The following is a 25,486-nucleotide window of genomic DNA, read 5'->3' as shown; positions in this document are numbered from 1 at the left end:
TGTTCTCTGGAGTGTCGAATTACGCTTCTCTGTCTGGCAATTCGATGGACGAGTCTGGGTTTGGCAGGTGCCAGGAGAACGGTACTTGCCTGACTGCATTGTGCTAAGTGTAAAGTTTGGTGGAGATTTGGGGGATTATGGTGTGGGGTGTTTTTTTTTAGGGGTTGGGCTTAGCCCCTTAGTTCCAGTGAAAGGAACTCTTAATGCTTCAGCACACCAAGACATTTTGGACAATTTCATGCTTCCAACTTTGTGGGAACAGTTTGGGGATGGCCCCTTCCTGTTCCAACATGACTGCGCACCACTGTACAAAGCAAGGTCCATAAAGACACGGATGAGCAAGTTTGGTGTGGAAGAACTTGACTGGCCTGCACAGAGTCCTGACCTCAACCCGACAGAATACCTTTGGGATTAATTAGAGCGGAATTAAAGCCTTCCCAGAAGCGATGAAGCTGTTATAGCTGCAAAGGGTGGGCCAACTCCATATTAAACCCTACAGATTAAGAATGGGATGTCATTACAGTTAATGTGCATGTAAAGGCAGGCGTCCCAAAACTTTTGGCAATAGTGAATGTGGGTACACCTACATTGTTACTAAAGCAATCCATGTTTACACTAACACAAGACTCCATTCATAATCAGTATATAATAGATTGCTTACAAATTGTAGTCCATTACTAAATACTAATCACAGATCGCTTGTGACAGATTGTGTAAAACAAATCGGAAAACGTAATGAAATTCTGTTCAGTTATGAAATATTTTGACAATCACAAACACACTTGTATTTGAGGCGTGTTCCTGTATTGGGTTCTGTTGTGATTATTTGGAGTGTTTCTGTATTTGGTTGCGTTGTGATTATTTGCAGTGTTTCTGTATTTGGTTGCGTTGTGATTATTTGCAGTGTTTCTGTATTTGGTTGCGTTGTGAGTATTTGCAGTGTTTCTGTATTTGGTTGCGTTGTGAGTATTTGCAGTGTTTCTGTATTTGGTTGTGTTATGAGTATTTCATTGTTTGTGTATTGGGTTGTGTTGTGAGTATTTCATTGTTTGTGTATTGGGTTGCGTTGTGAGTATTTGCAGAGCATTTCTGTATTGTATTGCGTTGTGAGTATTTGTAGCGCGTTTCTGTATTTGGTTGTGTTGTGAGTATTTGCAGTGTTTCTGTATTGGGTTGTGTTGTGAGTATTAGCAGTGTTTCTGTATTGGGTTGTGTTGTGAGTATTTGCAGTGTTTCTGTATTGGGTTGTGTTGTGAGTATTTGCAGTGTTTCTGTTTTTGGTTTCGTTTTGAGTATTTTATTGTTTCTGTATTTGGTTGCGTTGTGAGTATTTGCAGATCATTTCTGTATTTGGTTGCGTTGTGAGTTTGCAGTGTTTCTGTATTTGGTTGCGTTGTGAGTATTAGCAGTGTTTCTGTATTGGGTTGTGTTGTGAGTATTTGCAGTGTTTCTATATTTGGTTGTGTTGTGAGTATCTGCAGTGTTTCTGTATTTGGTTGCGTTGTGAGTATTTTCAGTGTTTCTGTATTTGGTTGCGTTGTGAGTATCTGCAGTGTTTCAGTATTTGGTTGCGTTGTGAGTATTTGCAGAGCATTTCTGTATTTGGTTGCATTGTGAGTATTTGCTGTGTTTCTGTATTGGGTTGCGTTGTGAGTATTTGCAGTGTTTCTGTATTTAGTTGCATTGTGAGTATTTGCTGTGTTTCTGTATTGGGTTGCGTTGTGAGTATTTGCAGTGTTTCTGTATTTGGTTGCGTTGTGAGTATTTGCAGTGTTTCTGTTTTTGGTTGCATTGTGAGTATTTGTAGCGTGTTTCTGTATTTGGCTGCGTTGTGAGTATTTTATTGTTTCTGTATTGGGTTGTGTTGTGAGTATTTGCAGTGTTTCTATATTTGGTTGCGTTGTGAGTATTTGCAGTGTTTCTGTATTGGGTTGTGTTGTGAGTATTTGCAGTGTTTCTGTATTTGGTTGCGTTGTGAGTATTTTATTGTTTCTGTATTGGGTTGTGTTGTGAGTATTTGCAGTGTTTCTGTATTTGGTTGCGTTGTGAGTATTTTATTGTTTCTGTATTGGGTTGTGTTGTGAGTATTTGCAGTGTTTCTGTATTGGGTTGTGTTGTGAGTATTTGCAGTGTTTCTGTTTTTGGTTTCGTTTTGAGTATTTTATTGTTTCTGTATTGGGTTGCGTTGTGCGTATTTGTAGTGTGTTTCTGTATTTGGTTTCGTTTTGAGTATTTTATTGTTTCTGTATTTGGTTGCGTTGTGAGTATTTGCAGTGTTTCTGTATTGGGTTGCGTTGTGAGAATTTGCAGTGTTTCTATATTTGGTTGCGTTGTGAGTCTTTGCTGTGTTTCTGTATTGGGTTGCGTTGTGAGAATTTGCAGTGTTTCTGTATTTGGTTGCGTTGTGAGTATTGTATTGTTTCTGTATTGGGTTGTGTTGTGAGTATTAGCAGTGTTTCTGTATTGGGTTGTGTTGTGAGTATTTGCAGTGTTTCTGTATTTGGTTTCGTTTTGAGTATTTGTAGTGTGTTTCTGTATTTGGTTTTGTTTTGAGTATTTTATTGTTTCTGTATTGGGTTGCGTTGTGAGTGTTTGCAGTGTTTCTTTATTGGGTTGTGTTGTGAGTGTTTGTAGCGCTTTTCTATATTTGGTTGTGTTGAGTATTTGCAGTGTTTCTTTATTTGTTTGCGTTGTGAGTATTTGCAGTGTTTCTGTATTTGGTTTCGTTTTGAGTATTTTATTGTTTCTGTATTTGGTTGCGGTGTGAGTATTTGCAGTGTTTCTGTATTGGGTTGCGTTGTGAGTGTTTGTAGCGCTTTTCTATATTTGGTTGTGTTGTGAGTATTTGCAGTGTTTCTGTTTTTGTTTGTGTTGTGAGTATTTTCAGTTTTTCTGTATTTGGTTGCGTTGTGAGTATTTGCAGTGTTTCTGTATTTGTTTGTGTTGTGAGTATCTGCAGTGTTTCTGTATTTGTTTGTGTTGTGAGTATTTGCAGTGTTTCTGTATTTGTTTGTGTTGTGAGTATTTTCAGTGTTTCTGTATTTGGTTGCATTGTGAGTATTTGCAGTGTTTCTGTATTTGTTTGTGTTGTGAGTATTTGCAGTGTTTCTGTATTTGGTTGTGTTGTGAGTATTTGCAGTGTTTCTGTATTTGGTTGTGTTGTGAGTATTTGCAGTGTTTCTGTATTGGATTGTGTTGTGAGTATTTGCAGTGTTTCTGTATTTGGTTGTGTTGTGAGTATTTGCAGTGTTTTTGTATTTGGTTGTGTTGTGAGTATTTGCAGTGTTTCTGTATTGGGTTGTGTTGTGAGTATTTGCAGTGTTTCTGTATTTGGTTGCATTGTGAGTATTTGCAGTGTTTCTGTATTTGGTTGCATTGTGACATGAGTATTTGCAGCAAATGTGTTGTCAAACTGATGATGACATAACTTTTCCCCCGCCATCGACGGAAATTTCTGTTTTTACTGTTATACGGTAAGGGGTGCTATTACACATCTTCTGAAAGAGTACAGAATCTCCTAAACAAAACACATGCAAAGAAGAAGCAGAAACAAGCAATATATGAAAGCAGATGCATATGTAAAATAATGCAATCATCAAACATTAAACAGCATATAAATCAAAATAGCCTAATGTTACTGAATGAAATGTCGACATAGGACAAACTAAAGGACCGTGCAAGCATTAGGGTGTTGATGGACTTGATCTACATTCTGAATCCGATCCAGAGGTTGTCTTTGACAAAAACGCAATTTTCTTTTTTTTGCTCAAAATGTTTCTTTTTTTATTGAAGTTACACACATTCAGGTGTTCACAAAAATGCAATGCATTAAGGTAGAATAAAACTTAAAGCAGGTCTGTTGAGATATATTCAGCTGGTGGCTGGTAACTTTTTTTCAAAAATGCTAGCGGGGAAAGTGTTAATTTGCTGGTGTTTTTTTGTCTGGTTATCACCAGACCAAGCTCATTTAAGATTGAACATTGGTCTGGGGAGTCTGCTCTGTATTTTCTACTGCACAAGAGGCATGATCAACAAGCATTATTCAAATGACTCTGTATGCAATGCAGGATAAATTTATGTACTGAATTCCAGACGGAGCTGCAGGGTGAAATCAAATCGCCAGCAGATCAGGCTGGGTTTACCGAAACTATTTGTATGCGTTTTCTTCAGTTGCAGCACATTGAGACATTCAACATTTTCATTCCTTAAGATCACGCCAATGTAATTCATACAGTAATAAATAAAAAAAAATCACTTAATTTTGATACATTATTTATGTTTGAAATGAACAGCTGTTTGGGTAATTATTTTATAGTGCTTAATGTGTTTTTTTTTCTGTTTTTTTCTTCTGTTTTTTTTACTGTACTGAAAGGTACTGTACGGAAATGTGTACTTTAACGGTTAAACTCGTCAAAAGCAAAATAATATAAACGTGTGTATATTTTACATGATACAAATGTAGTTTTTGACCATTTTTTAAATTTTATTACATATTTGGGTGGGTTACACTTTATTTTAAGGTGTCCGTGTTACAGTGTAAACAATACATTTAAGTATTGAGTAATAATAATTAACTACATGTACTTTACTAGGATTAGAGATAAGGGATGGTTTAAGGTTTATTGCATTGTAATTATTCATAATTTATAGTGTTATACTGTTACTATGTACCTTGTAACAAGGACACTGTAAAATAAAGTGTTACCCATATATGTTCCTTTAATCAGGATAATCGTCAGGATTTTTTGGGATCAAAGATATCCCAATCTTAAAAAAAAAAAAAAAGACGATTTGATCCAGATCAAGTCCTTGATTGGATTTTGAACAAACCATTTTCAGATTTCGATCCAATCCAAAAGCCGATCTGATTACTTTTGAACAACTGGGCCAGGAGATATCTGGGTCAGCTTCCGATCTAGCACTACTTGCCCACAAGGTGGAAGCGTTTCACAAGTATGGCACTATTGCGCATATGCCTGACAAGAATGCACTAATTGTGGCATGGCCTTGGCTCATGAATATTGATTAAGTTAAGTGACTCCCAGTTCAGGATGGTTGCCACGCAACGTCAGCGTGTGTTATATATTCTGGTAAGTTAAGAGGAGGAGGATTCGCAGAAATGAAATGTAGGCCTATACATTTAATATTCACAGCTGTATGCATTACGAATCAATTCAATACAAACAGGCTGGTTTATTTATAACAAGGCAAGCACAAAACAGGGATTGTTTTAAACGTCATGCGCTTCCTCAAAGCACGTGCATAGTCATTCAATACCCTGAGACCTTTATTCAAACGTGCATATCTCAATAAGAGATCTTTATAAAAACGTAGGGGTGAGCAGGGCACAACCTAACGCGGGGTGAGTTGTGACACACATGGTTTAGAACTTTCCACACATGCCAGGATGACGACACTTAATGTGTTTACTTGTTGCCATATCAACACTATATAGAGAAAAAAATGCCAATATTTAAAAATCTTTGGAAGATATTACTGAACATTTATTTAACCATAGCAAAAGTAAATTTCATACTAAAGTAAATTTTTCATCTCTGTTTTTGTGTTTATTGAAAATAAGACACATCTGATATTATTTTACTCTTATATCTGTTATTTAACAGTTGAGATGGTTCTTTAATGCTGATCTAACCAGCAGAAGACACCAGCCGGGGTTGTGCAGGTGGGGCATGTTGTCACTGCGTTACAATGAGCCCCTATTAGCTCCGTGTATCTTTTGGCCATTTGATTTTCCTTATAGGAACGGGTATTAAAAAACTAAAAACGGCTCCTTTTTCTGGTTTTCATTTTTTAAACAAAACGAAAAACAAGAATGCACCTGAGTGTCACACCTGGTCATGTTGAGTGAGACGAGCGCGTCGCATCGTCGTTAAAACTGCATTTTATTATTAGCCTACATTCAGAATTAGTAGCCTATAAAATAAAATACAACAACACTAACATGTAGGCTATACGCATTATACTTGCCCAACAGACCAATTGTAACCACTGACCATTGTACAAAAGACCAATTAAATAAGCAGAATAGTTTTAAAATATTGGCTGTCTGTGTTTTATTTTGATAATAAAGTGAACGCGTGAGGCGCCGGCGCCAACTTGGATTTTTTCCTCAGCAGGGGAAATAACAGTCTATACAGTCATTTATCATCATATAGGCTATATATAGGACATCATAATCATCATCGAAACGGTAAAATTTATAATTTTATTTGTGTACATTCAAAATGACTACAATATTTCATGCCTTTGAAAAATAAAGAAAACACCTCAGTCTCCTTGAACATCTACTGGCGCACACCACAAACATGAACAAAATACAGCGGATACTTGACGAGCCTACTTTTTAAAGTTAACATTTAGATTCTTTGACGTTAAATACACTATTTAAGTCCCTTTGGAATAAATCACAGCATTTTTCATGATAATAAAAAAACGTGACGGGAAATACGGTACGGTACAGCAAATTCGCGGACCCCCTGGCACTTTGCTGGTCTAAAACGGCTGGTCTACACAGAAGAAAGCCCTGTCTATGCTCTGCCCCTGAACGGGTTGTGTCGAGCCATTTGTTAGTCTGGTTGTTTTATGAAGAAAAGATTAAATGTAGCTGCAATAAACGCGTGCAATAAAAGCAACATGTATATAAACCACACTGTATTAAAGAGACCGTTCGCACACAATGGGTCCAAGTAAAGTTGTTTACAAATGTGTTCGCTGCAGCTCAGTATACGCAACAATTGAATATATTAGAAGACGTGATTGTCGTAAGAGTTTTATTGTAAAAATATAGCGTATCAACATGATGATGCAGTTGTTTATATTGTTGTTTATATTTTTAGCTTCATTGCAAGGCAACTTTATAGAAGTTTATATAAATTTCATACACAATGCTAATAAAGTGCTTTACATAAAAATGAGAAAGAGTAAGAACTATAAATAAAATGATTTAAATTAGAATTGATTACCAGAAGATAAAAAAAGTTAATTAAATGGGTGGGGATGTTCTATTTCCTTCTGGACGGCAAGGGTGATTGCATGCATTTTGCAGGTAGGCCTATTTATCGATTTCATCAGACTCCGAAAATTCTTCAAAAAGAACTCAAAGAATGGCCTTCTCAGCTGCCATAGTTGCAACTCTTGCAGAACAGGGTGTTCAACGCATAGATATAATAAAGGGCGGAATCTCTAATGTCATCACCGGCGGCCATCTTGTCACAGGCAAGCTTTCTGGCGGGCTCTGTGGTACCTGATTGTAAGGTGAGTGATCTGCACGAACACAAATCCTCATATCTCCCCGAAATCTTGACGGATTTACAAACGGTTTGGTTTATTACAAACGTTATTAACGTTGGCTATAATTCTGGATGCTTGAACAAATTTCGAATAATTCTTCAGAAGTATGCAGTGTCATAACTACATCTCGGACGTTTATAACAAACCAAACAGTTTAAAAATCGCTAGAAAATTGAGCAAGATGTGTTATTTAAAAAGTTCATGCACCATTAAAAACACGTTACGAGTGACCGAGCTGACTGTGACAAGATGGCCGCCAGATGCAGACGTCGACCTCCATTGGCCAGCAGCCACAAGACAGCCTTTATTATGTATATTTATGGTTCAACGCAGCACCGTTTCCGTTTAAAAAAACGTTTTGTCGGGGCTGAACGCAGCCCTGATGACGGAACACTTTGATCTTCGGCTGACCAATCAGCAGAAAGGAGCATATAATTCCCGCCCACGTGTAGAAATCGAATATACAAGCCGTTTACCTCTGAACGAAAAACGAAAAATCAAGCTGACATTCCAATCCGATCTCACGGCAATTTGTACATATTTTATGAGGTGGCTAATTCGTACGAATTTGTACGATCTCACTCATACGAATGTGTACGATTTTTGCTAAATCGTACGTATTTGAAGAGTTGACAAATTCGTATGAATTCGTATGAATGACCTACCTCAAACCCCGCCCCTAAACCTACCCGTCACTTGGGTTTAGACAAAACGTACAAATTCATAAGAGTGAGGTCGTACAAATTCGTACAAATTAGCCACCTCATAAAATAAGTACGAATTGGTCGTGAGATAGCGTTGGACATTCTTGTTTTTTGTTTAGTTAAAAAATGAAAAAGGAGACGTTTTTTGCTTTTTAATACCCGTTTCTATAAGGAAAATCAAATGGCCAAAATATACACTGACCCTACACGGACCCCTTTTAGAACTACGCTATTATATTCTATACTTTTATGAATTCTATTGAGAAACCATGAGAAAAAGGTGAATAATGACTGAGAGTCAATGTTCAGAAATGCTTAATTGTTATTGTTTTGAACTATGCTGTATTGTTTGCGGTGTTTGTCAAACTCAAACATTCGTTTATTTTTTATGTATTTAAAATGCCATTATTTTATATGAAAAAGTTGATCATTGTATTTTATTGACAAAATATTTTAGTTTGTCTTGTAAATTCTTTTCATATGTAAGATAACATTTTAAGCTGCCATTTGGTCATGTTATACCCCAATGCATGGGGCATGTTGTCACATTTCACTTCCATTCTCTCTGGGTAAATCAATAAAAAAAAAGTACACCGTATTAATGAAACAAAACCACATAACTGTACTAGACATGTGTGAAAAAAATAAATACTCCGGACCTCAAGTGGATTTATACAAACTGAGAAAAAGTCAAAAAGTGTTAGTTTGTGCCCCGCTCTCCCCTGGTTGCAACAGTGCATCCGTATCTCTTAGATACGAATATCCTCGCTAAACGAACATAGGCTAATATTAATATATAATATGGCTCTAGTTTTTTTAAACATATTTTACTATAAACACAAACGTAATATTTCAGCATTAACCTCCTGAGACTTACCAATGCATTGTGTCCACTGCAGTGGACAAATGGACAGTTTTGTACAATTGAAATAAATAAACGTCTTGTTCGGTCTCAGGAGGTTAACGACAGAACAGATTCATTTGTCTTTGGTGTGCTGTCGTTTGATTCTTCTCCTCACTGACGCGCCTGCGCTCGTGGACTCCTGCAGTTTGAACCTCTCCAGCCCTCCCGCCTCATCCAGCGCCCGCGCGCTGCAGCTCGGCGTGGCCACTTTAATGGTGTTTCCAAACTTAGAATAGTCCACAGCATACATGCCATCTTCTTGAGACACCGTAGGCACAAACCTCTGACCCCATAATATCTCATCGGACAGGTAAGAGGTCCGCGCTTGGGTGGTGATGCCGGTGGTCTCCACCACCCCCTCCAGTACGACAATCACCTCCATGTCCTCGTGCAGCAGCCCGTCCGCGGATAGATCATACAGCGGGCTGTTTTTGTCGATGACGTGACTGATGATGAGGGGCGACACCAGAAAGATGCTGTTGGTGCCCACCGGGTTGTCCATCTGGATGTCTATCTGGTCCAAAGGCACCATCTCGCCTTCATTGGTGACGGTTTTCCGCACCACCTGCATGTGGATGGCGGCACTGATGATCATGCTCTTCCTCAAGTCCCCGAGGCGAAACATGAAGCAGAGCTTGTTGTTTCGGACTGTTATAACCGCGTGCTTGCTGAAGATGAGCGTTTCCGCTCGCCGGTTGGCTTGCGCCGTTTTCATGAAGATGCACCCTAACATGATGGCATTGATCAGCAAACCCACTATGTTCTGAATGATCAGTATCACGATGGCCGATACGCACTCCTCCGTGACCATCCGTCCTCCAAAACCGATGGTCACCTGCACTTCGATGGAGAACAGAAAGGCAGAGGAGAACGAGTGGATGTCCGTTACGCACGGCACAAAGTCGTCACCTTTCTGGTCCAGGTCTCCGTGCGCGAAGGCGATGAGCCACCAGACCATCCCGAACAACAGCCAACTGCACAGGAAGGACATAGTGAAGATCACCAGAGTATGAAGCCATTTTAGATCCACTAAAGTGGTGAACACGTCCTGGAGAAAGCGTCCTTGTTCGCGAATGTTCGTGTGAGCGACGTTGCACGTTCCGTTCTTGGCGACGAATCGCGCCTTCCTCGATTCAGTCTCGAATTTGGGCTGTAACACATCCTCCGCCAACCGAGTCAGCAAATAGTCATCGGGAATGAGTCCTTTTCTGGACAACATAGCTGGTCCATACTACTGTTTCGCAAGTTGGAACACGGCGAGTGCGCTCATCTTCTGCCCGCGCTGCGGTGGGTGTCCGTCCGTCCAGGCGCTGCGGGCGCGCTCGCTCACATGAGGTGAGGAGGTCCCGTGGGAAGACGCCACTTTTAGTGATCCGGCTGCCGCTGCCAGTCAAATGCAACCGGATATTTTCTCGCACATCCTCAGATGGGACCTCAGAAAGACTCGCTCAGCACAGGGCATGCGTGCTAAATGCGAACTTTACCACAGTTACACCGCTCTGCGTTACCAATTAAACGCCATGCTACACTTCTATTATAGTAAGGGCTCCAGTTCTAAAGAGAAACTATAATCGGCATACTATAAGCCTGCTATATATCATGCTATACTTTACTCTGCATTAACAATAAACAATTTTTACCTGAGCATTATTAATGATTTTGTAGCACTTTACAAAAAGGTGGCGCTTAAAAGGTGGTATTAACTAACATGAACTAAACATTTGTTACTGTATTTATTCATCTTTAATACAAATACAGCTGTACATGTTAGTTCATGGTGCATTAACTAATGTTAACAAGATTTTAATAAATATTAATAAATGTTTATAAGTGCAGTTCATTATTAGTTCTTGTTAACGAATGAACCTCATATAAAGTGTTACACTCTAAAAAATGCTGAGTTAAAACAACCCAAGTTGGGTTGAAAATGGACTAACCCAGCAATTGGGTTGTTTTAACCCAGCAATTGGGTTGTTTTAAGCAAACTTTTAACCCAACCGCTGGGTTAAAACAACCCAATCGCTGGGTTAGTCCATTTTCAACCCAACCCAATTTTTTAGAGTGGAGTGAATGGGTCGTTTTAACCCAACAATTGGGTTGTTTTAACCCAGTGAATGGGTAGTTTTAACCCATCAATTGGGTTGTTTTAATCCAGTGAATGGGTAGTTTTAACCCATCAATTGGGTTGTTTTAACCCAGTGAATGGGTTGTTTTAACCCAGTGAATGGGTTGTTTTAAGCAAACATTTAACCCAACCGCTGGGTTAAAACAACCCAATTGCTGGGTTAGTCCATTTTCAACCCAACCCACTTTTTTAGAGTGCAGTGAATGGGTCGTTTTAACCCAACAATTGGGTTGTTTTAACCCAGTGAATGGGTCGTTTTAACCCAGCAATTGGGTTGTTTTAACCCAGCAATTGGGTTGTTTTAACCCAGTGAATGGGTTGTTTTAAGCAAACATTTAACCCTACCGCTGGGTTAAAACAACCCAATTCCTGGGTTAGTCCATTTTCAACCCAACTTGGGTTGTTTTTAACCCAGCATTTTTTAGAGTGTAATGTTTTGAATCAGTCAATTCTATATACAATTCTGTAATATTTTATATAATAATAAAGGAAAGATTTAAAGAGAGCATACATGTTGTTTATATATTTTTTATTAACAAATGATTAACATTTTATTTACAAATGTGATAATAATTACAGTAATAAATAGATTATTAATCATGGTACAATTGCACTTTTATTTGTCGGCTCGCACGAACGACGCAAACACGCTGTCCTCTTGATTCAGGAGAACCTCTGGTTTATCAAACTCCAGAATGACTCCTCTCTTCATCACAATCACCAGGTCTGCATTCAGGATGGTGTGCACACGATGCTATGGAAACACACACACACACACACACACACACACACACACACACACACACACACACACACACACACACACACACACACACACACACACACACACACACACACACACACACACACACACACACACACAGGTAATGATGTTAAGTGGCTGAGACCTTGTTTGATCTGGCTGAAATGCCTCTTCAACATTAAAAGCATTGAATTGTCCCCATGCTTTTAGGATTTAACCACAGCTAGACTTCAAATATTAAAGAAAGCAAGCTAACAGGCGACTTACGGCGATGGTGACCACAGTTCTGTCGGCAAAGGCAGTCATCACAACTTTCTGTAAAATGCTCTCCTATTAAAAAAAGAGCATTATTAATATAATATAATAAGCTACAAACCAATTAAACTAACCAATTTTTAAAAAAGCATTATATTATACATTTTTTAAAATAATTTCAAACTTTTTAATCTAACCTATTACAAAGAACATTATTATATTAATTTTTTATATTAATTATAATTCATATTTATACATATATATTAGGGCTGTCAAAAGATTAATCAATAAAAGTTTGTGTTTACATAATATATGTGTGTGTACTCTGTTAATTATTATTTATATATAAATACACACACAAGCATGTATATATTTAAGAAAAACATTATTTTTATATATAAAACATTTATATTTATATGTATTATAGATTATATAAATGTATATATAGTATATACATACAAATATTTCTTAAATATATACATGAATGTGTGTGTATTTATATATAAATAATAATTAACAGAGTACACACACACATATATTATGTAAACACAAACTTTTATTTTGGATGCGATTAATCGCGATTAATCTTTTGATAGCCCTAATATATATATATATATATATATATATATATATATTTTTTTTTTAAACATTTAACCTAACCTATGTAAAAACATTATATATATTTTTTAAATACTTAAAAAATTAACTAATTAAAAAGAGCCTTACATTATATTAAATATATTATTTTATTTTATATATATTTTTTAATAATTAAAATAATTAAAATTTTTAATTTTATATGCATTAAATATAAATTACATTTGATATATTTTTTATAATTTCAAACTTTTCAACCCAATATATTAAAGAGCATTATGTTATGTTATATTGGATTGGATTATTAGGTTAAAAAGTTATTATATACACATTTTTATGTAATTAATTATATTACAAACAAATTTGTATATAATTTCTATTTTTTAACCTAAAAATGTAATATAATAGTGTTCTTTTAAAAAAATAAGTTCTCTCTTTTTAAATGCATTGCATTTCTCCAATTTAATATTTTTTATTAACAAATTATATTATTGTTATAACAATTTAAGTGAAGGATTTAATTTAAAAAATGAACATGAATTTGAGTATATTACTTTATATATTAGTGCTGTAATGATCGCTTACATCAGGGGTTTTTAAAGTGTGTGGCTGGGGAGTAGAGCTGGGCCATATGACAATATCAATCGATAGAGATTTTTCTATATAGTTCATCTGTATATAAATATATCCATGCAGCGCAGGACTATTTAAACACGATAGAGCAGCAAAGAAACATGGATGAATGAGAAGAGCAGGACGTACTTTATGATGAGTTATTAAGAGCATAATTAATAACCAAACTTTAAGTGGCGCACATCCGCTTCGGAGTGCTGAATTCAGTTGACTTTCGCGGCTTATTGCATTTGAACACAATATTCATATTATTGCGCTTATGTGTCAAAATGCCAGGTTATGTCTAGAGTGAAACTAAACAGTTGGGTGAAATTATCATTATATTGGATCCATGCATAAGGTATAAGCCTGTTATTAATGTTTAAGGGCTAGTTCATCCAAAAATGAACTCACCCTCAAGTCATCCTAGGTGTATAGGATATTCTTATTTCAGACGAATACAATCAGAGTTATATAAAAAAAAGTTCTGGCTCTTCCAAGCTTTATAATGGCAGTGAATTGTTGGGTTGTTTTTGAAGTCCATAAAAGTGCATCTATCCATCATTTAACTGCTCCACACGGCTCGGTGGGGTTAATAAAGGCCTTCTGAAGCGAAGTGGCGCGTTTGTTTAAGAAAAACATCCATATTTAAAACTTTATAGACTAAAATAACAAGCTTCCGGCGGTCAGCGGTACGCATGTCGACTAACGGTGAAAGAGTAACCCTTGACCCTTGACGTGATGATGAACGCAGAAGCGCAGAGGATAGAGCAAAACAAAACACCGGTCATGAATTAGAAGTCTAAAACGAGAATTTTTAAAGAGAAATGGCAGATAATTAAGAGAAGAGGAGCTTGAGTTTGTTGCCCAGCCCTATCCGCGAGAGGTGTCAGAGTTTGCGATGCTCCTGTACATCGCGTCAGGGGTTACTCTTTTAGCGCCGAAAGCTAGCTATTTTAGTCTATAAAGTTTGAAATATGGATATTTTTACTACACAAACGCGCCACTTTGCTTCAGAAGGCCTTTATTAACCCCCCCGGAGCCGTGTGGAGCAGCTATATGACGGATAGATGCACTTTTATGGACTTCAAAAATGACCCATCAATTCACTGCCATTATAAAGCTTGGAAGAGCCAGAACTTTTTTAATATAACTCTTATTTTATTCGTCTGAAAGAAGAATGTCATATACACCTAGGATGACTTGAGGGTGAGTAAATCATGGGCTAAATTTCATTTTTGGGTGAACTAACCCTTTGAATGATTTCTTTTTCTTTTGTAGTTTGATTAGTGCTCTTGACTAAATATCTTCCACAGCTGATACATTAATATTCACATGGTAAACCTTTAGCTATAGTGTATGGTCAGCCCAGAGCGTTCAAAAGCAATTCAATACTAACAGGCTTCAATAAAGCAATGCAAACCAAACCATCTGGCTGCTATTTTTATTCGGAATAGAGTCTGTATGTGGTGTAGAAACACCAGTACTTTTCACACGGATGCTTTCCTTTCATTTCGAATCTATCAAATTGACCCTCACACTCACTGTGTGTCCATTCCTCTCTCAAACCCAGCCCGTGCATTTATCACAGCCACGGTTCATTTACTCAGGCGAGATGAAGGCAGAGGAGCAGTCGGAAGAGAAGTGTGCTTGAGAATAGTGTGGAGCGAATCGAGGTCGTGGCCCCCGGGGTTGTTCCTTCTACCTCTTAGACTATCTTACTCTCTATTGTACTTCAAAGCACACGCACGCACGCACACACACACACACACACACACACACACACACACACACACACACACACACACACACACACACACACACACACACACACACACACACACACACACACACACACACACACACACACACACACACACACACACACACACACACACACACACACACACACACACACACACACACACACACACACACACACACACACACACACACACACACACACACACACACACACACACACACACACACACACACACACATACCGTAGCCATGTCTATGGAAGCAGTGGCCTCGTCCATAATCAGAATACTGCTCTTCCGCACAAATGCACGTGCCAGGCAGAACAGCTGACGTTGCCCCTGGCTGAAGTTCTCCCCGCCTTCGGTTATTATGGCGTCTGAAACGCAAGGGAAGAGTGTCATCAGTCATATAATTAGATTTGTTGGATAGCGTTTTTGTTTTTCAGTCTGGTACAGCTGGTTAGATGTCCGGAGGTGATGTGATTATCCCATATGACCGCAGTCAATTTGACGTGCGTCCTTTTAGAAGTGCATTGTTCTGCCAGTCACTCCAAAATGAGATATACATTCTGAATGAGACTGCTGAGAAGTATACGCAAGCGCTTTCATTCATAAAAGCACAAATGCCTGAGGAGAGTGACCTTAAAAGGCCCAGTCACACCAATGACGATAGCTATAACTATAAAGTTGTAAGAATCATTCTTATTCTATGAGAATAGGGAAGTCCACATCGCAACCATAAAGATAACACAGAGGAACGATAGTTAGAATTACTTTCAGGATGATTTTTTTCTCTCTAGTTAATGAACGATAACATTGACAGCCAATCAGAATCCAATTTGAGCATTTAAAGCTGCAGAAAACAAAGATCAGCACACACTTATAACAAACTAAACATTATTGTGTGTTGATGTGGACGCTAATATAGTAATTCTTGGTGTGAACGGGCTTGCTGTATCACTTCGGATACACAACATTTGAAGGCCTCTAAATGATCAACATGATTAAAACTGTTGTTCTTCTGTTGTACACAATCTACTTCATGCCTTTGTAGTCTGATTGATAGTTTCTACTTTTAGCAAGTGAAAGGCCCTTTTAAGCATTCTAAAAACGTCCCTCTTCAGCTCGTTCACATCTCTTATGCTTTGAAAACTTTAATGTTTTTTTTTTTTAAGTATATGTAAAAACGTCTTTAGTAACACTTTAGTTTAGGGTCCAATTCTCTCTATTAACTAGTTGCTTATTAGCATGCATATTACTTGGATATTGGCTGTTTATTAGTACTTATAAAGAACATATTAATGCCTTATTCTACATCCCTTAATCCTAACAACACCTAAACTTAATTGTTAATAAGCAGTAATTAGGAGTTTATTGAGGCAAAAGTCGTAGTTAAAGGTGCAGTGTGTAGAATTTATGAGGATCTATTGCCAGAAATACAATATAATAAACATAACCATGTTTTCAGTGGTGTATGCAGACCTTACATAATTTATTATGTTTTTATTATCTTAAAATGAGCCATTTCTGTCTTCATACACCGCTGGTCCCCTTACAGTGAAGTCGCCATTTTGCGCCGGCATGTTTCTACAGTAGCCCTAAACGGACAAACTTCACAACAGAGCGCTAGCTACTCTCTGCTATGTGCTTCGAAAGGGAGGGGTGAGCAGTGGGCAGTTGCAATTCACAACCTCGCCACTAGATGCCGCTAAAATTTACACAGTGCACCATTAATAGTTAGGCTAAAACTTATGGGGAACACTAGCCTGACGTCGTCATACTCAGATTCTAGAATATGAGTCTGATACTGCCCCGTTGGGCTGTGATTATGGGGTGTTTCAACCGAACCAGGAAAGAAAATGCCTCTGCGCTCAATTGGATAGACCAACAACCAATCAGAGCAACGGAACGACGCATAGTTTTCAACAGAACTCAACTGCACACACGCTGGATGAAGTAGAAGAAGAAGATGAGTGTAAACGATCTTTGCCGGTGTTGTAAAAGAGAATTTAAGGAGACACGGAGTACTTACCAACACGATCATCATTTTTGAGAGAAATAGTAAAGGTGAACACATATTCACTATTAACTATTTTAGCTATTAACACTATTAACTTTTGCCGCAATAAACTCCTAATTTTTGCGTGTTAATAGTTAGTAAGGTAGTTGTTGTATCGTTTAAGTTTAGGTATTGGGTAGGATTAAGGGATGCAGAATATGGTCATGCAGAATAAGTACTAATTAACAGCCAATATGCTAGTAATATGCTAATAAGCAACAATTTAATAGAGAGAATTGGACCCTAATCTAAATTAAGAGCTAATGTTTAGTAATATTTCAAGGTGAACACTTACTGGACTGAAGCAACGTTCATACTTTATTATTATCAAATATGATACATCAGGCGTTTGAGGAACGTTTATTTGTACATCTGTCAAGCATCATTGAATTGCATTGCACATTAAAAACTACAGAGCTTTGATTATAAAATAAACATGATATTTAAATATCATCGACATTATTAGGAGATATAGAGTGACACGTAGAGTACGTAGTCTGTTATACTGTTTAAAAGATCACATTGATGTACATTACAAGCTATCAGAATAGTTTACTTCAGTTTACTTTTTGGCCATATAGATATCAGAAACAGCAGCAAATTGCATATTTTGCTTTGGGCCTGTTTTTCCTCCTTGAATATGAGTTCCATATTCTCACTATCATACTACAGTATATGAGACATAAAACCTTATGCATCAAATATGATACTCAAAAAAAGGTGGCATATGTTTTTGTCGATAATTTGTCTAAACATTGAATAAACTGTTCCATTAAAAAAATATATAAAATAATCATTTGACAGGGTTAAAGGGTTAGTTTACCCAAGAATGAAAATTCTGTTATCATTTACTTACCCTCATATCATTGCAAACCTGTATGAACACTGATCCCCATACAGACTTTCCTTATAGTGACAGTATAGTGACATTTTTCAAAATATTGTGCCCTATCATACACACGGCGCAATGTGACGCCAGGTGCGCCGCAAGTGTTTTTTGCTACTTTTAGCCCGACACAGTTATCATTTTCAATCCACGTTGTTTAAATAGCAAATGCACTCGCGCTCATTTATTCGCCCAAAACGAGGTGTGTTCAGGCACATTGTTGGCTCGTTGCTATTTTGAGGAATTGAAAACGGCTGCGCCATTGACCAACAAAATCCTGCTCTAAAGTCTATAGCGCAGTGTTATTTGTGTTATTTAACGGGCACGTTAGTAATATGTGCCTATAAGCGGGTGCCCAACACTCGTACACTCTGCTTATTACACACACAGGGATGCGCAGCAGCACACACACATTTTGAAATATTAAAACAAAATATTTATTTACGATACACAATACATTATCCTCTCTAGAGAAGCGTTCAGTCTTTTCGCTCGTAAATTCCGCCATGTAAATAGCAAATCCGTCATGGCGCGAGCGCTACTGGGTTTTAAAGGGAATGGGAGATGAGATTCTGATTGGTTTATTGCACGTTACACCCAAAACACACCCATGACTTATTAAGAGAATAGGTGCAACCCTAGCCGTTTTTTCCATTGTTAAACTAGCAAAAGTGAATTCGGACACGCCCTAAGTTCACCTGAGCTGTGCGCTTCAGACCATGTGCTCAGATCGTTAAAATAGGGCCCAAAGAAGGAGAAAAAATAATACTGTAGGTTTGGAATGACATGAGAGTGATTAGATTATGACAATGTTAATTTTAGAAAAAAAAGGGATTTTATACTATCCCTTTAACATTTGATTTCTATCAGTCTCTATCATGTTTTATGAGTCTTAGGTGTCTTACCTAGTCCTCCAGGCAGGGTTTTAACTACTGGTTTGAGTTGTGCTATTTCTAACGCCTCCCACAACATGCAGTCTGTGGCCTTCATCTCTGGATCTAGATTAAAACTGAACACAAGAAAATGAGATATTATAAAACTTCTCATTATTAATTCAGTTAGCATCAGAAATCCTTACGCTCTACAGCCCCATACTGATGTGTTACGGGGTTTTTAAAAACACTGAAACGGGATAAAAAGCTATGGTAGATTCAGAGAGAAAACAGCATTGATTAATAAAATATGAAGGCTCAGTCATGCTTGTCTGTCTTCTATTCATAATGTAAATCTGCAGCAGTTTGGTCTCTGAAAAATCACATCTCCAGTGTCAAATTCAACTGATTATGCTGATTAAAAGTGCATTTTTTATTATTGTAAATTAACAAAATGTCTAGAATATTTGGTTTCAAGAGACGCACCGGATGGTTCCGCTGAACAAGAAGGGATCTTGTTGAATAATAGAGAAGCGTGACCTCAGCGTCTGAAGAGGCAGCTTTGCTATATCGATGTCATCAATGATTATCCGCCCTGTTGGGGAATATAGACTTAAAATCCATGCCACATATTATACTCTGTAAAAGAAATAAAATTAGCTTGACCTTAATAAAAAATGAGAGTCACCCTCAAACGTGTCAACCATCCGGAAAAAGGCCAAAGAGAAAGAAGACTTTCCACTTCCTGTTCTACCACAGATTCCAAGCTGTAACAGATCAACACAAAGTAAAAGGTTTAATGGTAAACCTTTATCAATATGTAATCATAATAATTGTCTGTGTGTGTATAAATATATTGACATTCCCGCCGGGACACACCCCCTCAGTCACACTGAGACTGAGAATTAAGAAGTGTTAGGAAGTAGACGAGAGAGACACATTCCCGTCTTAATCCGTCTCTTTAGTCCACTTTCAACCACTTCTGTCCTTTCTTTGAGGAGAGGGTCTATGGGCCTAAATGTATGGATTTTTTCAGATCTTTCGATGTAATAGACAAAATTAGCTCACGCAATTTACATATGAATGTGCCTGGAGACGACTTTCTGCTCTGACAGACGCTTCAGGGGACAAAGTTTAAATCCCGTCTGGTTATCGCGCTTGCCATAATGTTTCATATTAGGTCACCGGAAAGAATAGAGTCTCTCTCCGCAACGGCATTTAGCGATAGATTGATCTGTCTTCTGTGTGAAGACTGTGCACGAGCCAAAAGAGAATGTAAACCCCGCCTACTTTGATTTGATTGGTCATCTCAATCATTTTGACATTGACGAGCACTGTTAGACCACATTCGTTTCGACTGTCTGACCAGCCTCACATTCTGTTCCTGTCAATCACGCGGTGTCAACCAATTATACTGCATGAGGGAGGGGCAAGCCAACTCTCTCTCTCACACACACACACACAAAGGAGGCAGCAAGCATGGCAAGCGCGGCATACGCAACGACTCAGCAAAACGGTGCTTTTCAGAACAACGCGCGGGCCGCACTAACACTAAACTATGAGACCCATGCACTAAGGCATATACAGACTAGTTCTGTGCTGTAAAGTGAATCCATTTAAGAATCCCTTTTGCTTCTATCTATTTATTTTTTTACATGAACTTGTGGCTAGTGATTTTCCAAAGTTACTAGCCACTCAACATTTTCACTGGCCACAACTTTGACATTGATACCATGGGGGAAAACCTGCCATATAGATATTTTTATTAGTTTTTATTTTTATATTATTTGTATATACATTTGTATTTATTAATCGTATTAATTTAATATGTACTCGCCAAGACCGACATTTTGACATTATTTTGTGTATATTTGACTGTTTAAGTGCAATGAGCAGTGAAAAAGAACAATGTAGGGTGTAAGCACAAAATCTGCAGGAATGAGTTAAAATTGTGCACAATACGCGCAATCCTACACCGACATTCAAGCCCTGTATCACAAACAATATTCATCCGGAGCAAATGAAACCAGTGAGTGAGGGAGGCGGGATTGTGTGTAACTCGTTGTCGGAGAGATCACGAGAGACTGAGAAAGAGCAGCTGGGATATTGTATCTATTCAGCAGAAAAATGAGTATTGGAAGCGTTTCAGATTTCAGTATCGATATCGAAAAATCTATATTTCTGACAACACTACATCGCACTTAGTTTATTATTTCAGATGCCTCTTTAAAAGACTACAATTGAAAAATTTATATATTATATATAAAATTCAACCTGCCAAAGTGGCTAGTAGGATGGACTGCGAAACACGCCACTGCTGAAATACACCCGCCAACCCACCAAATGCACCAAATGTAATGTCAAGCTCTGTTCGTAATATAAAATGGGTTTGTCCTACATTACCCAACCATGGTCGCTGTTATTTTGCCAAGTAAGACATGATCCTGGAACAACATTCCTGTCTGAAAACAGTCCTAACCCTATCCATATCTTTACCCTTAAATTCAGAGGGAATGATAGATCATCAAGAATGGTGTAGAAGCCGCTAACTCTACATTTGTCAAACTATAAAACTTGTCCCTCAAATCTGATTGGTTGATTGGAATTTTCCAGGACCAACAAAGATATGGATCCAGGAACCTGTTGGACTTGGTAAAATCAAGTTCACCATCAAACCATACCCCTTTGTAGAACAAAAGGCTCATCATAATGGATGTTTTTTTCAATAAACACTGACAAAAACTTTACAGTTAGGTGGAATATAAGATGGTAAATATTTAATTGACGAGCTACAATATATGGACTAGGGTAGGATTTTACCCCAAAATTCAACATATCTGATATTAAATGTTTTTTTTACAGTAATTTTGCCACTCAGTGTGTGAAACTGTGACTCTGCCTACTGTGACATCATCTGCATACCCTCTATATATTTAATAAGTTCAATATAATTATTTAACTTTCTTAAGAAAATGTACTTCCTTAAATATATGTATAATGGTACCTTTTGTCCTGGGTTGATGTGAGCATTGACCTGCTTGAGGACAGGCTTCAGGGTGGTGTCGTACCTCACACTCAGATTCTGGATCTGAATCTCACCCCGCTGAGGCCAACCGTCTGGAAGCTGAGACGCAGCTGAGAGAGAAACATTCAACCAAAGAGATAAGAGCTGTAATATATACAGAGAATGACGGACAGAATGTGAGAACAGAGGAAATGAAGGAGACAGATGCTGCGTGTACGAATCCAGTGAATATGAGAAGCGGTTGTGGCACAAATATCCATTGTTTACTAACACTCACAGAGCAGACCCTCGTAGTTTTCAGGTTCTGTCTTCAGCAGAGCTTTTATTCTCTTCACAGCTCCCAGCTGCACCTCCATGTCTGCCAGATTACGCACCATCCAGTTCAGGTAGTTGGACACCTGAGAGATAAAATATAGAAACAGAAGGTATCCTATATTGTTGATGATCAGCATGTAGGAAGTTAGACGTATGTGTGTGTGGCCTTACCATGAGGGCGTATGTGAGTCCCAGCCCCACCAGCCCAGTGGACAGATGATTGTACTGGGAGTTAGTGATGGAGGCCACAGCTGCTATTAGGACAATAAAGGCCCCAATGTACTCCTGCACAAGAGATACACCAGTATAACAGTTACTGTTGACTCGGTCAGGAAGTAAAATCTACTTTAGCCAGGGCCGCAACCACTATAGACATAGAGGGGGACAAATCCCCCCCGAATAATTAGAAATGGCAAAATTGTCCCCCCCAATATTTGATATTCTTGATGCTGCTCTGCTGTACTCCATTACACACTGCTCTGTTTGTTGCAAGGGTGACAAAAGTAAAATGTTAAATTTTTAGGTTGGTCTAACATTTTTAATGAAATTTCACCATTTTGAATTGAGAACATGACATTATTTATGTAAATCATAACTGAATTTGATGTGACAACAAATGTTTTGCCTTTTTACACATTAGGCAGATGTGCATATTTAAACAAAAATGCTAATAGTTTAGGCTACTTCATAACTACAGTATACTTTTTCTTTATTTCCTTAAATCCCTTTTAATCCTTTAATAATTTAATTCCTTTAAATAAACCAATAATACCATTAACCCGCCCTTCCCTACGCAAAAACAAAACAAACGCCCAATGGTTATGGCCTTGACCTACTGAACAAACAGTACCAACTCTACAAATGTCACATATAGTAACTTGTGTGGCTTATAAGCTCACCATTCGAACCTCCAGCCAGCGGTTGGCCGCTGTGAGGAAGAGAGAGGCCATGTTATTGGCATCTGTGAACTCTAGAAGTCTCTGTCTGAATCTAGGCTCATACCTAAGAGAGGAAAATACAAGAAGATTCTGTTTAATACATTTATATGGAAGGCATTTAGCAGATGCTCCCATCCTGAGTGACTGCCACGGTCAACAGATGAGCAAATAAAGCACTCAGACCCATTATCTTGCCCACCTGAACGCTCTGATGGTTGTGAGCCCCTCTACTGTCTCAGAGAAGTGTGAGAGCAGAGGAAGCTGTGTGCTGTCTTCTAACTGCTGGAGATCTCTGGAAAAACAAACACACAGCTCACTAACACTAAACATCTCGATAGAAAATAAAGATGCTCTCATATATTTACCCTCATGCCATCACCAAAGGACATGACTTTTGTTTTTCAGATGAACACAAATGAACGTTTTTAGAAAAAGAACCCATCTCTTTAAGTCCATATGAAGTGAAACAATAGGTGGGTGTAAAAAAAAAACACGAATATTAAACCATTGCTTCCAGCCAACAGACTGGTGTAGCTGCGTTCAGCATCACTTCTCGATGACTTGTGACTTCACAATGAGCTTTCCATTTACATCAAGTGTAAACTCAACACTCTTATGAATATTTAAATTCAATAAATAAAAGGGCATGTCCGAATCCCCTTTTGCTAGTTTAGCGACAGAAAAAACGGTCTGCACACCTGGTGCATGGTCCAAAAGGGTTGTCCCTAGTCTATTAATGAGTCATGGGTGTGTTTTGGGTTTAACATGCAATAAACCAATGAGAGTCTCATCTCCCATTCCCTTTAAAAGCCAGTTGCGCTTGCGCTATGGCGGATTCGCAATTTAAAAATGTGTGTGTGCTGTTGCGTGTCCCTGTGTGTGTAAGAAGCAAAGTGTACGTGCGTTGTGCACCGCCTGTAGGCTTATATTACTAACACGCCCTTTAAATAGCACAAAAATACTGCGGTTTTGTTCTGGACCAGGGTTTTGTTGGTCAATGGCGCAGTCATTTTCAGTTCCCTCAAAATAGCAACGCGTCAACAATGGCCTGAACACACCTTGTTTTCAGACGAGTGTACAGATGGGTGCGAGAGAATTTGTTTCTAAAACAAAGTGCCGCTGGACGTGAAAATGATAACTGTGTCGGGCTGAAACTAGCAAAAACACTTGCATCTCGCCTGGCGTCGGCACATTGCGTCGGGTGTATGATAGAGCCCAGTGATTCATCCACTGGGGTTGTAGAGTACTGTTATGATGGTTGTTTGTGCTGTTTTGAGCATAAACTTTTGGGCACCCATTGACAGGCATCATATACAGTGTAGGAAAATAAGTATTTGAACACCCTGCTATTTTGCAAGTTCTCCCACTTAGAAATCATGGAGGGGTCTGAAATTGTCATCGTAGGTGCATGTCCACTGTGAGAGACATAATCTAAAAAAAAAATCCAGAAATCACAATGTATGATTTTTTAACTATTTATTTGTATGATACAGCTGCAAATAAGTATTTGAACACCTGTCTATCAGCTAGAATTCTGACCCTCAAAGACCTGTTGGTCTGCCTTTAAAATGTCCACCTCCACTCCATTAATTATCCTAAATTAGATGCACCTGTTTGAGGTCGTTAGCTGCATAAAGACACCTGTCCACCCCATACAATCAGTAAGAATCCAACTACTAGCATGGCCAAGACCAAAGAGCTGTCCAAAGACACTAGAGACATAATTGTACACCTCCACAAGGCTGGAAAGGGCTACGGGGAAATTGCCAAGCAGCTTGGTGTAAAAAGGTCCACTGTTGGAGCAATCATTAGAAAATGGAAGAAGCTAAACATGACTGTCAATCTCCCTCGGACTGGGGCTCCATGCAAGGTCTCACCTCGTGGGGTCTCAATGATCCAAAGAAAGGTGAGAAATCAGCCCAGAACTACACGGGAGGAGCTGGTCAATGACCTGAAAAGAGCTGGGACCACCGTTTCCAAGGTTACTGTTGGTAATACACTAAGACGTCATGGTTTGAAATCATGCATGGCACGGAAGGTTCCCCTGCTTAAACCAGCACATGTCCAGGCCCGTCTTAAGTTTGCCAATGACCATTTGGATGATCCAGAGGAGTCATGGGAGAAAGTCATGTGGTCAGATGAGACCAAAATGGAACTTTTTGGTCATAATTCCACTAAACGTGTTTGGAGGAAGAAGAATGATGAGTACCATCCCAAGAACACCATCCCTACTGTGAAGCATGGGGGTGGTAGCATCATGCTTTGGGGGTGTTTTTCTGCACATGGGACAGGGCGACTGCACTGTATTAAGGAGAGGATGACCGGGGCCATGTATTGCAAGATTTTGGGGAACAACC

General features: G+C 38.4%; 2 protein-coding genes across 2 annotated transcripts in view; both read right to left on the bottom strand.

The window, feature by feature from the left end:
• Nucleotides 1–3,770: 3,770 nt before the first annotated feature.
• On the bottom strand, nt 3,771–10,315 carry kcnj11 (potassium inwardly rectifying channel subfamily J member 11). Its single transcript, XM_079809240.1, has one exon. It carries the CDS (start codon nt 10,136–10,138, stop codon nt 8,993–8,995), a length of 1,146 nt encoding a protein of 381 aa, XP_079665366.1. The 5' UTR covers nt 10,139–10,315; the 3' UTR covers nt 3,771–8,992.
• Nucleotides 10,316–11,578: 1,263 nt separating this feature from the next.
• abcc8 (ATP-binding cassette, sub-family C (CFTR/MRP), member 8) overlaps nt 11,579–25,486 on the bottom strand; it is a 115,059-nt gene continuing 101,151 nt past the window's right edge. The window contains exons 30-40 of the mRNA XM_079809077.1: nt 23,329–23,421; nt 23,091–23,193; nt 22,363–22,476; nt 22,154–22,274; nt 21,856–21,986; nt 19,540–19,618; nt 19,338–19,446; nt 18,885–18,988; nt 15,278–15,411; nt 12,075–12,137; nt 11,579–11,798 (exon numbers count right to left, since the gene is read on the bottom strand). Of these exons, the coding sequence (XP_079665203.1) occupies nt 11,661–11,798; nt 12,075–12,137; nt 15,278–15,411; nt 18,885–18,988; nt 19,338–19,446; nt 19,540–19,618; nt 21,856–21,986; nt 22,154–22,274; nt 22,363–22,476; nt 23,091–23,193; nt 23,329–23,421 (1,189 nt within the window). The 3' untranslated portion in view covers nt 11,579–11,660. The remainder of the gene's footprint in view (nt 11,799–12,074; nt 12,138–15,277; nt 15,412–18,884; nt 18,989–19,337; nt 19,447–19,539; nt 19,619–21,855; nt 21,987–22,153; nt 22,275–22,362; nt 22,477–23,090; nt 23,194–23,328; nt 23,422–25,486) is intronic.

This window comes from Gobio gobio (assembly GCF_949357685.1).
Source record: "Gobio gobio genome assembly, chromosome: 25".
Taxonomy (NCBI): Eukaryota; Metazoa; Chordata; class Actinopteri; order Cypriniformes; family Gobionidae; genus Gobio; species Gobio gobio.
The sequence above is the reverse complement of the archived record's forward strand: the minus strand, read 5'-3'. Positions and strand labels throughout refer to the sequence as shown.